At 34.7% G+C, this 14,767-nt stretch overlaps 2 protein-coding genes across 2 annotated transcripts in view; one reads left to right on the top strand and one right to left on the bottom strand.

Annotated features, from left to right (window-relative positions):
- The window catches only part of LOC106135150 (netrin-B), a 152,957-nt gene that overhangs the window by 13,483 nt on the left and 124,707 nt on the right, over positions 1 to 14,767 (top strand). The window lies entirely within an intron of this gene.
- Positions 7,244 to 7,540, bottom strand: LOC132902267 (bombyxin A-1 homolog). The gene has a single exon (XM_060946662.1). The coding sequence runs from the start codon at positions 7,538 to 7,540 to the stop codon at positions 7,244 to 7,246; it is 297 nt and encodes a 98-aa protein (XP_060802645.1).

The following is a 14,767-nucleotide window of genomic DNA, read 5'->3' as shown; positions in this document are numbered from 1 at the left end:
TACCATAACGCGCAAATTTTATTTTTTTCTTTATTTTTGTCACCAAGTGTTCAAAACATGTATGCAAATAGTAAGTACCTTTCAGTGCTTCAAAAACATAATTTTACATTCGAGAAATTAACTTTCCGTCGGGTTTATGACCAATAATTTAGTCCCATAACCTTAGATATTCAGTATCAACATTAGATACGTAAGTATAGGTAGAGCTTAGCAAATTATCCGCAATCTATGTAATTGAGTTACCCTATTGGCCGTCATTAAAATAATTAAATAAAATTGAATAAATTAGAGGCATGGCATTAATTTGAGAACATGATTCCGGTAAGACTCTAAGATTGGGCTTTTATAATAAATTATACTAGCTGGAAATCCCACTCTATAAGTTAGCAATTCTATTATACATGTGGTAATTGATAATAACACTCCGACAATAAAATAAAATTAAATTATTACGTGAAACGTGAACCTTATGAAAAACCCTCGCTACAGACCTAGATATTATTTGTCATTTCTTTTTGTTCATGTCGCCTTGTATCTTAAAGATGCTTAAAAACCCTAACTTTACAGAAAACACTAGTCTTTTCCAAAAAAACTAGTCTTTTGCAAATAAGAATAACTAACGTATCTTGATCAAATTAAGGACGTCCTGGTAAAGGGTCAGGTCAAAAGTACCCGAAACCGCCGAGCTTGCATGAAGAGAGTTATGAATGTGGATGAAGCGAAGGAAATATGCAGAGATCGTGGCAAGTGGAAAGAGGTAGTCTCTGCCTACCCCTCCGGGAAAGAGGCGTGATTTTATGTATGTATGTATGTAAGAATAACTAAATTTGTTGAACATAAAATAGAAATATTTGACAAGAAAAATAATTTTGACATTCTTTCTTAATTAAAACAAAATCATAGCAACCGTGTCTATGGCGTACAAGAAGGCTGCCTACAGTTGACAATGTAAAATGTCAATAAATATGCACTTCATTCCCATCACTACTCGCTACATAAATATATAATTACAAAGTCTTTATATATTTTCTCTGTATGTATGCGGTAATCTCGAAAAATTTTGGACTGATTTTGTTCCCGTTGAAAAGGGAGGGGGTTTCTGAAGAAGATTTATATCTTAATTAATGCTATCCATGCGAAGACTGAGCGGGTCGCTAGTTTTCTTAATAAATTACTCCTTATCCGTGGTAACAAGCAAACCCTGGTCTTCTTTCCAATGAAGATGCCCCGAAGAAACTCCAGGAGTATAAACCTAGTTAGTTTTAGTCACAGATAAAATAAAATAATAAGCAAAATAAGCGGAGCCGTCAAGTTGTTGAACTCTGAGCCGTCAGTCACGGAGCTCGGGCGGGTTCAACTCGATAATCCGACCTCGACGAGTAGGGATGGACAGAATAATCGATAAAAATGTCGATAATTTGTATTTAGTCTGTTCAAATGTAGAATTAAAGCTGATCATTTCATGCGACAGACCAATATTATTTTACTTTCACTTACCATATAATATATTATTATTATGTGTTTATCCTTACGTGGAAGACAGATTTAGTCATTACAGGATTAAAAAGACGAGCACGGTAAAAATTAGGAAGATATACCTGTTCTAAAAAAGCTAAACCTGTTCTAAGAGAGAGAAATCCATATACGAGTAGTTTATGCGTATGTTTGGACTCTTAAATATATTAACATCAAAAAATAAAATCGTAATGATTGTTTTAGTTATAATTTGTAGATGAAATGATGTACTGTATTATCTGTAATTTGTTTGTGTGCCTATTAAATAAAAAATAAAAAAATAAACGCCATGGTTAAAAGTTTATTGTAATATTTTTTTAATAAACTTTCTAGCATAATCCAGGTTTATATTATTTATTTTACATAATTTATACGTAAGATTATATAATATTAAGCAGTGAATTCAATTACCTCCTTTTATAACACTGCATTTATTTTATCGATAACGGACGCCAACACTCATCCCTACTCCCCCAGGCTTAACCACAGACTCTACGGTTAATTGTGAATTGTTGTAGGTATTGTTAATTTTGAAAACGTATTGTTGAGATCAGCCGTGCAAGTTGAACTACAATATGAGCGAATAATGATAAATAAGTGAACATTTTGATCTAAGCTCTTACCGAAATAAATAAATATATATGGGACAAATTACACAGATTGAGTTAGCCTCGAAGTTAGTTCGAGACTTGTGTTACGAGATACTAACTCAACGATACTATATCTTATAATAAATACTTATATAGATAAACATCTAAGAGCCAGGCCAATCAGAAAAAGTTATTATCTCATCATGCCCTGGCCAAGATTCGAACCTGGGACCTCCGGTGTCACAGACAAGCGTACTACCGCTGCGCCACAGAGGCCGCCAAATAAAAATAAAATTATAAAAGTAATTTTGTGTTATGTCCATAAGTTGGATTATTAACCGATGCCTTTACGGTGAGGAAAATATGCTAAGGAAGCCTGCACATTTAAGTAATGAGCATATATCAGGCATATAAAGTGTAATTATGTTCTCATGTAGGTAAGGAGGATTTCCTACAAATTTACGAAGATCAGACAGCCGTCGCTTCGTATAAAAACCTGACTTAGGTATCCAATTCGTATCGTGAGGAAGATCATAAGGGTCAAATTGAATTGAATTAATTGAAACGAAGTTTCGGACAAAATTTCTGACGAAGTACCAACACAATGGGAAGATCTTCTGCTAAATGTATCTTTTTTCTGGAAAATTTTTGGTTGTATTAATATTCAGATTCTTAGAAAGCATGATATTGCGATTTAACTGTAGAAATCTATCCATATTGAATTAAAAACTGTAGATGTATCATCTTGTATCGCACCCAGTTCTCTAAGTTGTAAAGCTATAAAATAACGTCAGGGTGAGAAACTGGTACTTAAGAATAGGACCACTCTCTCCTTTCCCCATTGATGTTGTTAAAGGCGACTAAATGATAGGCTAATAAGCTTGGAATTCTGCTTATAGGCGATGGCCTAGCAATTTGTCACTATTTGGATCTCAATAACATCATTAAGCCAATATAGCTGAACGTGGCCTTACAGTCTTTGCGAGACTGTTTGCTCTGTCTACCGCGTAAGAGATAAATGCATATTATATGTATGAATCAGAATTGAGTTGCAATATAAGAATGCTGGTGTCATAACACAACAATCGGTTGCGACGTCTCATTCATTAGTACTTGCCGCATCTAAAGTCTGCAGCGGGGGCGATGATTGATTAGGCTCGACCACCACCTAAGGGGAGAACTTCCGCCAGGCTAGGTGTGATGCCTGGGGAACCACGCAACAGACGTTGTTGCGTCGAAGGTTGTATATATGCTGCAATCCGTGAAATCTTTATTTGCGCGATTTAGATTAGCGCTGCTATTGGCTGAGCGCGTCAATTTCTTGATGTGTGACGTTTGTGATGTCGCCACCACAAGTCTATTCAGATTTAGCCTTTTTGTGTTAGTTACTGTAGTGTACTTAAATGTTGCCACAGATAAAACGCGACACGAGTAACTATGTTAATTCTAGTTATCTCGCAACTGTATCTTAGTATTAATCCGATAACAGAATTTAACTCAACAGTTTCTATAGGAATTTGTTTAATGTCTAAATATACAGTTTTCTGATTGATTTTGCAAATTGGTTAAAATTTTAAAACTGATAGTTTATGATCAACATTAGATTATTGATCATAAACTATCAGTTTTAAAATTTTAACGACAATTATGACACCAGCCGTACATCTATCTCAGTTTAGTACAAAGGTTCGACTGGCATAGAATGCCTCGTGTTAAGTTCACCTGTTGTACATTTTTCGTGCATAAAGTTAAAATAAAAATATATACTTAATTGATTTCCATGTTATTTTCGACTTAGCACAAATTGTTAATTTGATAGTTTATGTATGATCAACATCTTTGTGGTTCTATCATCAACGTGTAGTTCTATCATCGACGTCTTCCAAGCTGACCTGGACCTCAAAAGTCTTGAAAGACTTATAGGCCACATTCACCTATTTGGCTTACCGATAGAATTAAAATTCATACGAGTATAAAGTGACAGGTTGCTAACCCGTCGCCTAAAAGAAGAATCCCAAGTATATAAGCCTACCCCTTAGTCGCTTTTTACGACAACTGTCTGGCTAGCAATCTATCTCTATCTGATTCTCTCTTCCATCATTAAGCCTAAGATGAACTAGCAACCCGTCACTATTTGAATCTCAATTCTATCTTAAAGCCAAATAGCTGAACGTGGCCTAACAGTCTTTACAAGACTGCTAGCTCTGTCTACCCCGCAAGAGATATAGACGTGATTATATGTATGTACGTATAATACATGACTTTATTGAGATGTCAAGGCGCAATCTATGCAAGCTAAACCGGTCGTCATGATTAGTTCCCGACTAATCTCAGATTGTACCCACAGATACCACGCCGACCCTAATATTGACTGCAATTACCTCAAACTAACCAATTATAAGGCTGTACCTATGCAATATACTAACTCAAATAACAACTGGTTACATGTCTGGTGAAGCCGTGTGGTTCCCGGCACCAATAAAAAAAGAATAGGACCACTCCATCTCGTTCCCATGGATGTCGTAAAAGGCGACTAAGGAATAGGCTTACAAACTTGGGATTCTTGGGATAACACATCACTATAATGTGATAGATAAGCAGTCTTTTTTCGTTACGTTACACAATTATTTTTTTGTAACTCTCCGCATTTTGAGATTTTACTACCGTTAGTCCATTCCATTGTTTGGCATGTAAATCTTGAGATTGACATGCGGAAGTAATAACTCAATCATTTGCTTAACCGACTTACAAAGAAACAGTGTCCTTTTGTATTCTACTCGGCAAACCATTATCATCATTCTTTTGTAAAGTTCATTTCCATAGCTTTATGTTTGCGAATTCAATTTGATTTTAAAACTTTATCGTTGAAACGCAAGACTAAGGTTAAAGATAGCTTCTATTCTTACTATTCAAAATGATTACCTACATTATTTAAATACTAATGGCCTTATACAAGAGAATTACGCATGTTATGTGTGGCAAAACCAGAATATTATCAAACTGATTTTCACTTAACTGCACTAATAATAAATATACCTAATTAAATAATATAAACTAATATTAATTATTTAATAATAAAAAAAAACTATTCTAAATTTACAAACTAAAAACATAATTATTTAAATTTTGGACCCTAGAAAGGGTTCCCATCACGCAGGCAACATTCCCGCGCTGTATTGCAATAGCAATACGCTGCGCAAGAGTGTATTTAGAATCAGAACTTTAAAAAATATATATTTTCTATACTAATGATTGGTATATTTATATTTTTCAAAAAATCACCTTCTCTATATCCATCACGCGAACAAAGTTGTAACCAAAAGCTATTAAAAGTCCAAATAATTGTCCTTTCTCATAAGCATCATGACAACCAACAGAATTCCATCGAAATAAGCCCTTACAAAAACCCACAAATCCAGTCACATTAAATGTCAAAATGAGGCTTTCCCTTTTTCACTTTGCAGTCACTTCGCCTAATCGTTCCTGAGCTGATGTTTCCCATCACGCAAACGGGTAATTACCGACAAAAACCAATTTTAAATAACCCCAGTTATTGTATATTTTTGGACAAAAAGCAGGAAACTTGGGCAGCTTTGGCAGTCAACAGCTTTTATGATGCTTGTCTATTTTTTAACAACCATATTTTGGATAATAACTTCTTATTATCACGTTGTTAAGTACATTAAATTGGGTTTTTGTTCTATTCACAATATAGATAATTATAGTTTATATAGATCAAACTATATAAAGCCCACGTAAAATAAAAAAATACCATGAACAGCTAGACCACATATGTAACCTACATGGCAAATTTCAAGCTTCTAGACTCTGTGTCGTGTGGTTCTCGGCACTAATAAATAAAAAGAATACTAGTAGGATAGGTAATAATAGGACTCTATCTCTTTCCCATGGATGTCGTAAAAAGCGGCAAAGGGATAGATATCGAATATTGTGTAATTATTAAACAGAATCTAAAGAGCAAATTTCTTAATTAAATTCTAAAGTATTCGAAATACAAAATAAACTAGATCCATTTGCACAATGCATTACGAAACGCATTTACATTTAGTAACATGGCTGCTGTCCGCAAGCAAATTGATGTTTTACATAATATTATAAACAGTTTTCATTACATACGGAATCGGGAACCTAAATCTTGCCCTGTCCAGTACAGGCAGTTACTTAAAACATATAAAATTAGGTACTTTATATATTATTTTGTTATTAATGTTCTTCCAGATAACATTCTACCAGTGTATTAAATTTCATAAAAAACCGTCTAATAGATTTGCGTAAAAGAGTAACAAACACAATTACATTCAACTTTTTACATTTACATTAGTAGGGGATATAATATGTAAATAAAAAAAAAACAACAATATGCAATGTAAATATTGCGCAGGAGATACTGATGTTATTGTTCTTAAATTGCCACTGCGGGGGATGGTTGATGGCTAGTGAGAATAAGTAGAATTGTGGGTTATCATGGGTGGTCCAAGTTTTTATGAACGACAAAAGCATCGGACAATTCTGTGGAATTCCTTGTGGGATGAAGATCTTCATGATAATTGCTTGGAATTGTGAAATAATGTGTATTGCCCTATGCTACATCACATTGCGGCTACAAACAATGTTGATCTATAAGATTTTTTTAAATAAAAATAAAGTGAAATAAAGTTATCAAGGCTATTTTAACTTTTTAACTAAATTAATACACATTATTCATGAGGTAACAACTTATTGCATTGCTAATGTTGTTACAAGTCGTAAACTTCTGGAAATAATGTGGTGCAAAATTTTTGATACTAAGATTGTAAATCTTGTTGTGAAAATAATAGAATAATATTTATAAATATGCAACATAATATAATAACAAATATGCTTAAATTATGGAATAATATACTGTCAGACCGAGCATTTAAAATAAGAATTTTCTTACATAATGTTATTAAAACTTACCCATAAACTTAAGAATTTACTATTCACTTCTTCTATCAGTTACATTTTCTTCCATAAGCGATTTAAAATATTCTTCAATTCTGATATAATTTATCTTATTAAATATGTAGAAATCAAACCCAACTGATGCAACCTTAACAATTTATTCAGCAACTAAACAATCAGTATCAAGTTCAAAGCTAGCAATAACTCAGGAGTTCTGGTATCGAGCATGGTTTATCGCAGCATTCTGAAGCCACTCCACCCTGTCTCTTGCCTCGAATGCCTTCTAGAGCTCTGGACTTGCTCAACCATGGCCAGTACTCATCGTACTCCAACAAACTGTTGTAAGATCTCTTTCCAATGTCCTCATCAAGGCACATTATCGCCAGAGCATTGGCCAGTTTTCGACCACAATAAGTTTGGTGTGTCGTCTTGCTTGTTACTATTGTCATTACCGCCACCAAAGTCAGGACAAACACTATTTGGAGTTTCATTATTTACTACTTTACTTTTAACTTCTTTGGAATACAAAAGTCTTTTAACAAGAACTGTTACTGTTCGAAGATCGTCTACGAATGTGTTAGGAGTTGAGACGTCTACCGTTTTATACTGATGGTATGTTAATTAATATTCAGCATTGAAGGGTTGAGACGTACCGTGTGGGAGGTTTACCCTTGCTTGTCAGGTCAGGTAACATACACCTGGATATGTTACACTCCATTGAACAGTAAGCGGGTTAACATTTATGTTAATCGCGTTCTGATTTACTTATTTGTTTTCGCCTGGGTTATCACCAATAACTTTATTGGAAATTATTATATTTTTTTCATAAGTTTGTCTGAAGATTGTTGGCAAGTTAAAATACCTAGGTATATCTAAATGTATAAAAGAAATGATAGGTTCCTTATGTGGCATAGGAGGAGTATAGAAAGACAGGATTTGCCTAAATTCCGGTGCCAACGAAAACGTTCGTATTACGATGATGTGTTTATCAAAAGTATACAAAAACAATTCTTTGAAACAGAATGATCGTAAAATCGTCATTTGTTAGACTACTCTTAATGATTGTCAATTGATAGAAAAAATCGCGGAATCATGGTACACTTGTGCTCGATGTTGTAATGGAATGTCACACGTCATTATTTCTATATCTAAACAAAAGTTTGAAAATGAATTTTTTGACTTGCTATGTGCTTTTTGGGTCAAGCCATCCCTTTTCTGTGGTCATAAGAGGTCACTTATTGAATCAGCAGATTCATCTATAGTGAAAACTTTTATGCTGGTATATACATATTATTACGTCTATATCACTTGCGGGCCAGACAGAGCCAATAATCTTGAAAAGACTAAAAGTCCATATTCAGTGGTAAGTATGGCTCAACGATGGAATTGAGATTTAAATACTGATAGGTTGCTAGTCCATCGCCTACAAAAAAGTTAGTAGCTTCTCTTTCCAGGCAGATTGTATTATCCATCAAGGAAAAGGGTTGAAACCTTGGGATTTCTCTTTAAGGCTTAAAACAAGCAGCGTGTCAAATCTCCAGGTCTCAATTCCATCATCAAGCTAGCGCAACGTGGCCTGCGAGTCGTTTGACTTTAGGCTAAGCCAATCTAGATGCTAAGAACCACACACTGATTATAAATGCATCTAACAAACCTCATAGAGGTTTAGTTTATGACTGTTACAATGTAAGTGTATATAAACAGTAAACTGCATAATTTTATAACATGGGAGCTACTTCTATTAGCCTGGCAAATCGTTAAATTTGATACCAGTCGTAAATAGCACGCTTGCATAGCAAGGTTTCCGCTATTCTTCGTGCTAGGCCTATAAATACTAGTATTCGTCAGTGTTGCCAGCGCTAAAAATTCAGAGTTAAGCTAGCAACCATTATATATTTACATCATTTCAGCATTTTGATACTAACCTCCAAATGCAAAGCCTCCATACCATATAACATTATTGACATATTAATGTTGCAATTCAGGGAAAACTAGGAAGTTTTATAGAACTATAATAACATTTGATCAAACCGCTGACTAGAGCACATTCCTTCATCATTTTAGACCAACAGGAAGCCATGAAACACTCAATAGTTATGAAAACGACATTCGGCTATCACTCGTTAACAGATAATAATAACCGCTGTTAAATTGTGTTCACAATGTGCGAGTTAATTGGGCGAGTTTATGTAGGAGTATTTCTCTGCATAATGTATCAATTTATATCTTTACTGCTTTCGCATCACCTACACATTCATATCAGTTTATATGTCCAAAGATTCAAAGGAAATGCTACATATGCTTGTCCACCCATTGCGAGAACTATTTTACGTGCAAAGTGTTATTATATTTATCATAATATTATAAATATGACAGTGTGTTCATCTTTCACGTAAAAACAACGAAACCAATCTCCATGAAATTCTGTATAAATATAGTGTAAACATTGAATTTTATATAAAATAGAACTTAGGAGTTTCCGTATCAAATGTCTATAATATCTCTTTTTATAGGATTTAAACCGGCACATAATGGTAAGAGTTTTTGGTAGCCTAATACGGTAAATTTAATAAATCAGTTGAAAAGTTTATTATTTATCAACATATCTTATTATTGTCAAAAATCTGGCTGAAATAGGCAACATACACTTCGAGAATACGGTATTGTCGTTTGTCGTTAGTCCACTGTTACACGACTAATGTAAAATATCATATTATGATATTTTAAAACCGTAACGTTATTTCGGTAACTGCTACTATTTATGATCGTTTTGTAACACGAGATTTTTTTCTGTGCACCACGATTAGGGTGCTTTTTGTTTGTTTTCTGTATTGGGTTGACTTATTTGCTCGTTTATATTTTTTTGTGAAACAATCACTAATGTTGGCATGTTTAGTAGGGGAAGGGGAACGAATGTTACATCAAGATGTCTTGAAATTGGTACGCGTCTTATTTTTTTCTTTTATAGGATGTACCTTATACTTTGCCTGCAGTATCCCTCTTTAAGTCGTTTATGACAAATTACACGTTTTTTTTTCCAGATCATAAAATACTTTGAAAGGGGAAAGATAATAAAAATATTCTTATATTGACCAAACAGGGACTGTCAGGCGAAAGGTCGAGCCACAAGTTCCCTAAGCTGATGAGGTTGCATGCAAAGAATGATAGAATATGGACGAAGAAAAAGAGGTGTGTTTATGCACTTGTCGATTAGTAAACCTAAATTACAGATTTAACCTCTAGCGTCTAGGTTCCCCGATACCTACAACTTAGGAATTTTTATATAATACCACTATCTAGTGGTCAAATTTTCAATAAATAAATGTATCACAGTGTCTCATATCGATCATTGACTAATAAAGCTGATACGATTTGCAGTGACCTGCTAAACACTACCATAGGCGTCTATTTCGACATGTGACCTACTGCTGGCTGCCTTTATTTAGATATTGCCTTTCTTGGCCGACGATCTGTCTGGCGCCGGGTTCATTTACAAGAACGCCAATATTACATGAACATGTTTAGTGTCGATGGTCGACCAGTTAAGGTGTCCGAAGCCTCAAGTTCCAGCTTCAAGTTTGAAGTATTCAAGATTTTTGCTGTTTCATGTCTTGTGTTTGCTAGTCCAGTGAAATGACATGTCATCCAACTTACATTCGCAAGAATATCTTTTTGGATATCATCAAATAAGAGAAGACCTTGTGTCTAAACTTTAATACTAAAGGAAATTAAGGAACTATATCCTCCTTAGGGAGAAGCCGTGTCATGTTGGATAGATTAAATGAAAAGGGATAGGTATTGTAAATGTCACTCTGACGAAACATGAATTTGCAAGTTCCCACACCCACGATAATTCATCAATAGAATTAACAGTCTGCAAGATTAATGGAACTCCATTGATAGGCTATTGACAATTCGTACATTACATTTATAGTATTTCGTACAAATTAATTTGTTCCAAACAATTACCGAATAATGTCGAAGTACGACGCAGATGTCCGCGCATCCGGCTTTCCATCCGCCATTTTGCTAACACAATACAAAATGTCCGCCCCCAACTGTCAAACGAATCGAATACAAGCGAATTTCTTTCTATTTTATCCTAATTTTCGAGTTGTATAAAATAAAATTTGTACAGAATCTATGCTTTTATACAAGCGTTGAAATAACACTATTTTTGTAACATTACTTCTGTCAGTTTTGTCAGAAGTTCAAAACAATATGAGTTCACATAGGTATTACTACAGCTTTCGCATATTTATACAGATTTAGATTTTAGAAAAAATATGTCTGTCCGAAAAATCTGTCACAACCTAAATGACTATAGTTTGGTCATAATTTCTTATTCCTCTTAGTGTAAGTCCCGATTGCATACTCACCTCTCTGTAAAGGAGTTCGAGGCGCGTCTAGCTATTTTGGGATAAGTTATGGTTTCACTAAATATCTATACTTACGGTGATAGAACCCATATTTTAGTTAGAAGTAATTATAATATTCATTGTAATATCACCACTTGACACCTTAATAAACAAAAGGATACAATATCTAAATAACTTAATGTTTCATCTTTATTATTGAAAAAGTTTTTAGACGAGTTTCTATTACGATAATATGAAAATCCTTATGAAAAAATATTTAGCATCGTAAATTCCAATTGAAACGGGTTGCTAAAGCAAAAGGTAAATCACTCTAAATTATTTTATTTCTTCTACAACATCTATATTTTACTGTAACACGCTCGAATTTGTGGGACTCGCTCTAAATACGGCAGATAATTTGATCTATGAATAGAGTTAATTACGCCATTTATTTATTGTATCCATTTCGCTTCGTACTGGGGTCGCCCCTGTTTTTATTAGCAATATGCGCCCTAAACCACGTCCGTAAATCGGGGGTGAGTTTATACGGCTGTTGATTTATTTCTCTTTATGTGAAAACATTTTTTGTCTGTGGCCAACAAAGGCGGTTCAACAAAAAAAAATTGTAAGGCAATACCTTTGCTTTCCTGTTTAACTGGCAGAAAACACATTGCATTAAAATGTCGTGATTCTAATTTTGAATAACTGGCTGGAATGAAAAACGAGATTAACTCAAAGAAAAATAAAGCCTTACGCGAGATTTAAGGCCAAGCCGTTACAGTAATGGAATTGGCAACACAATTTGCGTTTAAAATGCTCGTTTATCAAGAGGACGTTAATTTATTTAATAAATCAGTTAGTACTATTAGTCAAAGGCGTCCCGGGACTCAATACCGGGATAGCCCGGGGCGGATGGCGGCTAAGTACAAATGATGTGCTATGACGGTGATGGATGGTAGATGCGACCGTCCAACGCCCGTTTAAGTCGTATTGTGGTCGAGTTAACTATTTCTAATTGGAAGCCTCGAGATTGTACTGTTTTATTGATGGTCTTCCCATGATATTGATGTAAATTATTTGAATGGGAAACTGATACCATTAGTGTCAAGCGAAGTGGCTATCCATCACTTATTTATTATGAGAAACAATGTTTTGTTACAGAAAAATATACAGACGTGTGTATCTAATAAGTATAATATAAAACCACCCTATTTGAAAACAGAAATTCGATAATAATCCTTTCATAACTGACTCAATATTGACATGTTGTCTCAATTTCATATCCATTGGCTCCGAATAGCTAATGGGCATATTTTATCGAACATATTGAACGAAATTCGAGTATTATTTTTTGATCCCTGCGTGACGCGTCGCCTTAACACCGCGTCCGTTAGGGAACGCGCCCGCGCACGTACCCTGCGGATTAACGTTACCTATCCGACCTACAGAAGCCGACGAAACCAACATTCTAATAACAACTTAATAACATGAACTTAAAGTCTAACCTAACATCACCACTGTTTCGCTGTAGAATTTAAAATTTCGAAAACTACACATTTTTTGTTAATACAAACCAAAGCAAAAATTTGCCTTCTCATAATGATTTAAGGTTCAATTTTGTTCGTCTCGTGTTAAACAAATGTAGCGTAGGACTTGCCCTTACGCGTGTCTACGCATAATATCATTGGCATACACTCTTATTGGTGATGATTTATCAACTTTCGTTCTACAAGCGATTTCGGACTGTATTTTATCTTGCGTTAGGTGTAAATAACTGCGATATTTTTTTTATTAAATTGTGTTTTCTTTTGAGTGAAGTTTTAAAGGTTCTTTTCACGGCTTGATCTTGGCAATGTACTCGGAATCGGTTACCGGTGTCGTATGGTATGTTGAGAAACGTGACCGAAAGCAATATGGGTTGTTTTAACTTTATTTGCAAATACTTACTTAATATACATACTTACCATACACTTGAAATCTTTATCGCAGCATATACTTATCGTATAGTATAGGAAGTGCCTAAGTTGGTCATAAATCTATATTATACTAGCAAGTTCCCCCACGAGTTATTGTGGCTTGGTAGAATGTAATCATTCATTATCTTCCTGGCTTTAGATCCTGTAAGTCTTCTACTTTCTGGAGAGGAGTGGCCACGATCCTGAAATAAGTGAGGCAGGTTTTTACACGAAACGACTCTAAAGTAGTATAGGATTCATTTGCAGGAGAACCTTACTCATATTAGATCATAGTTACACATTCAGTTGCCTGCATGTGCAGGTTTCCTCACGATGTTTTCCCTCACAGTAAGACCATCGGTTAGCGCTTAAACTAATGTACAGAAAAGATTCATTGATACATGGTCGAGGTAGGATGAGATCCTGAGCCAAATCACACGTTATAGCCGGGCACCGCTGACGATCTATAAATAAAATCGTTCTTTCAAATCTCTCAACGCCTATGACCCCACTAGAGCACATCAATCATTACTTATCATTATTATTTTTATTTAAGGGTCCTTTTGTTTATCAAGTCTTTCAACACTGCGTTTATTGATTTAAGTAAGTAGCTGTGATTTTTTACATACATACATATAGTCACGTCTTTATCCCTTACGAGTTAGACAGAGCCAACAGTCCCGAAAAGACCGAATGGCCACACTCAGCCGCTCCGCCCAATGATGGAATTGAGATCCAAATAGTGACAGGTTGCTAGCCCATCGCCTAAAAAAGAATCACAAGTATGTAAGTCTATCCCTTAGTCGCCTTTTACGACATCCATGGTAAAGAAATAGAGTGGTCCTATTCTTTTTTGTATTGGTGCCGGAAACCACACGGCACTGAAACTTTTTTATAGGATTTTATTGTACTCGCTGTTCCGTCATGGTATAACGGAAAATCCCGGTAATACATACATTAAGACAAAGCCAACAGTCTTGAAAAGATTGATATGCCACGTTCAGTTGATATGCTTAATGATAGAATTGAGATTCAAATAGTGACTGGCTGACTGAATAGTGATGGGCTAATGGGTTGGTTACTATCCCATTAGCCCATCGCCTAAAAGAAGAATTCCAAGTTTATAAGCATATTTATGCATATTTATTTAGCTTAATCCAAATTTATATTCAATTTATTTTACGTACCTATTTTCGCTTTTTACTTATGTATGCGGAATTTATTATCTATTTGTATCATTAGGAACAAAACAAATGGTAAATACGTACTCGTGAGCATAATTGTTGTACGCACAGACAAATTATCTGTTAAATACATATATGTAAATGCAATGCGTGGGATTATATGGTGGGTGAGCAAATTGTACCTCCATTTGCAATATTATGTTCCAATAATACTTATTTGT

The sequence above is a fragment of the Amyelois transitella genome, chromosome 11 (assembly GCF_032362555.1).
Source record: "Amyelois transitella isolate CPQ chromosome 11, ilAmyTran1.1, whole genome shotgun sequence".
NCBI classification, from domain to species: Eukaryota; Metazoa; Arthropoda; class Insecta; order Lepidoptera; family Pyralidae; genus Amyelois; species Amyelois transitella.
This window is presented reverse-complemented; position numbering and strand designations above follow the sequence as displayed.

Bases quoted from the DNA above. Each gene is read 5' to 3' on its own strand.
- LOC132902267 (XM_060946662.1), bottom strand. From the start codon at position 7,540: ATGAAACTCCAAATAGTGTTTGTCCTGACTTTGGTGGCGGTAATGACA.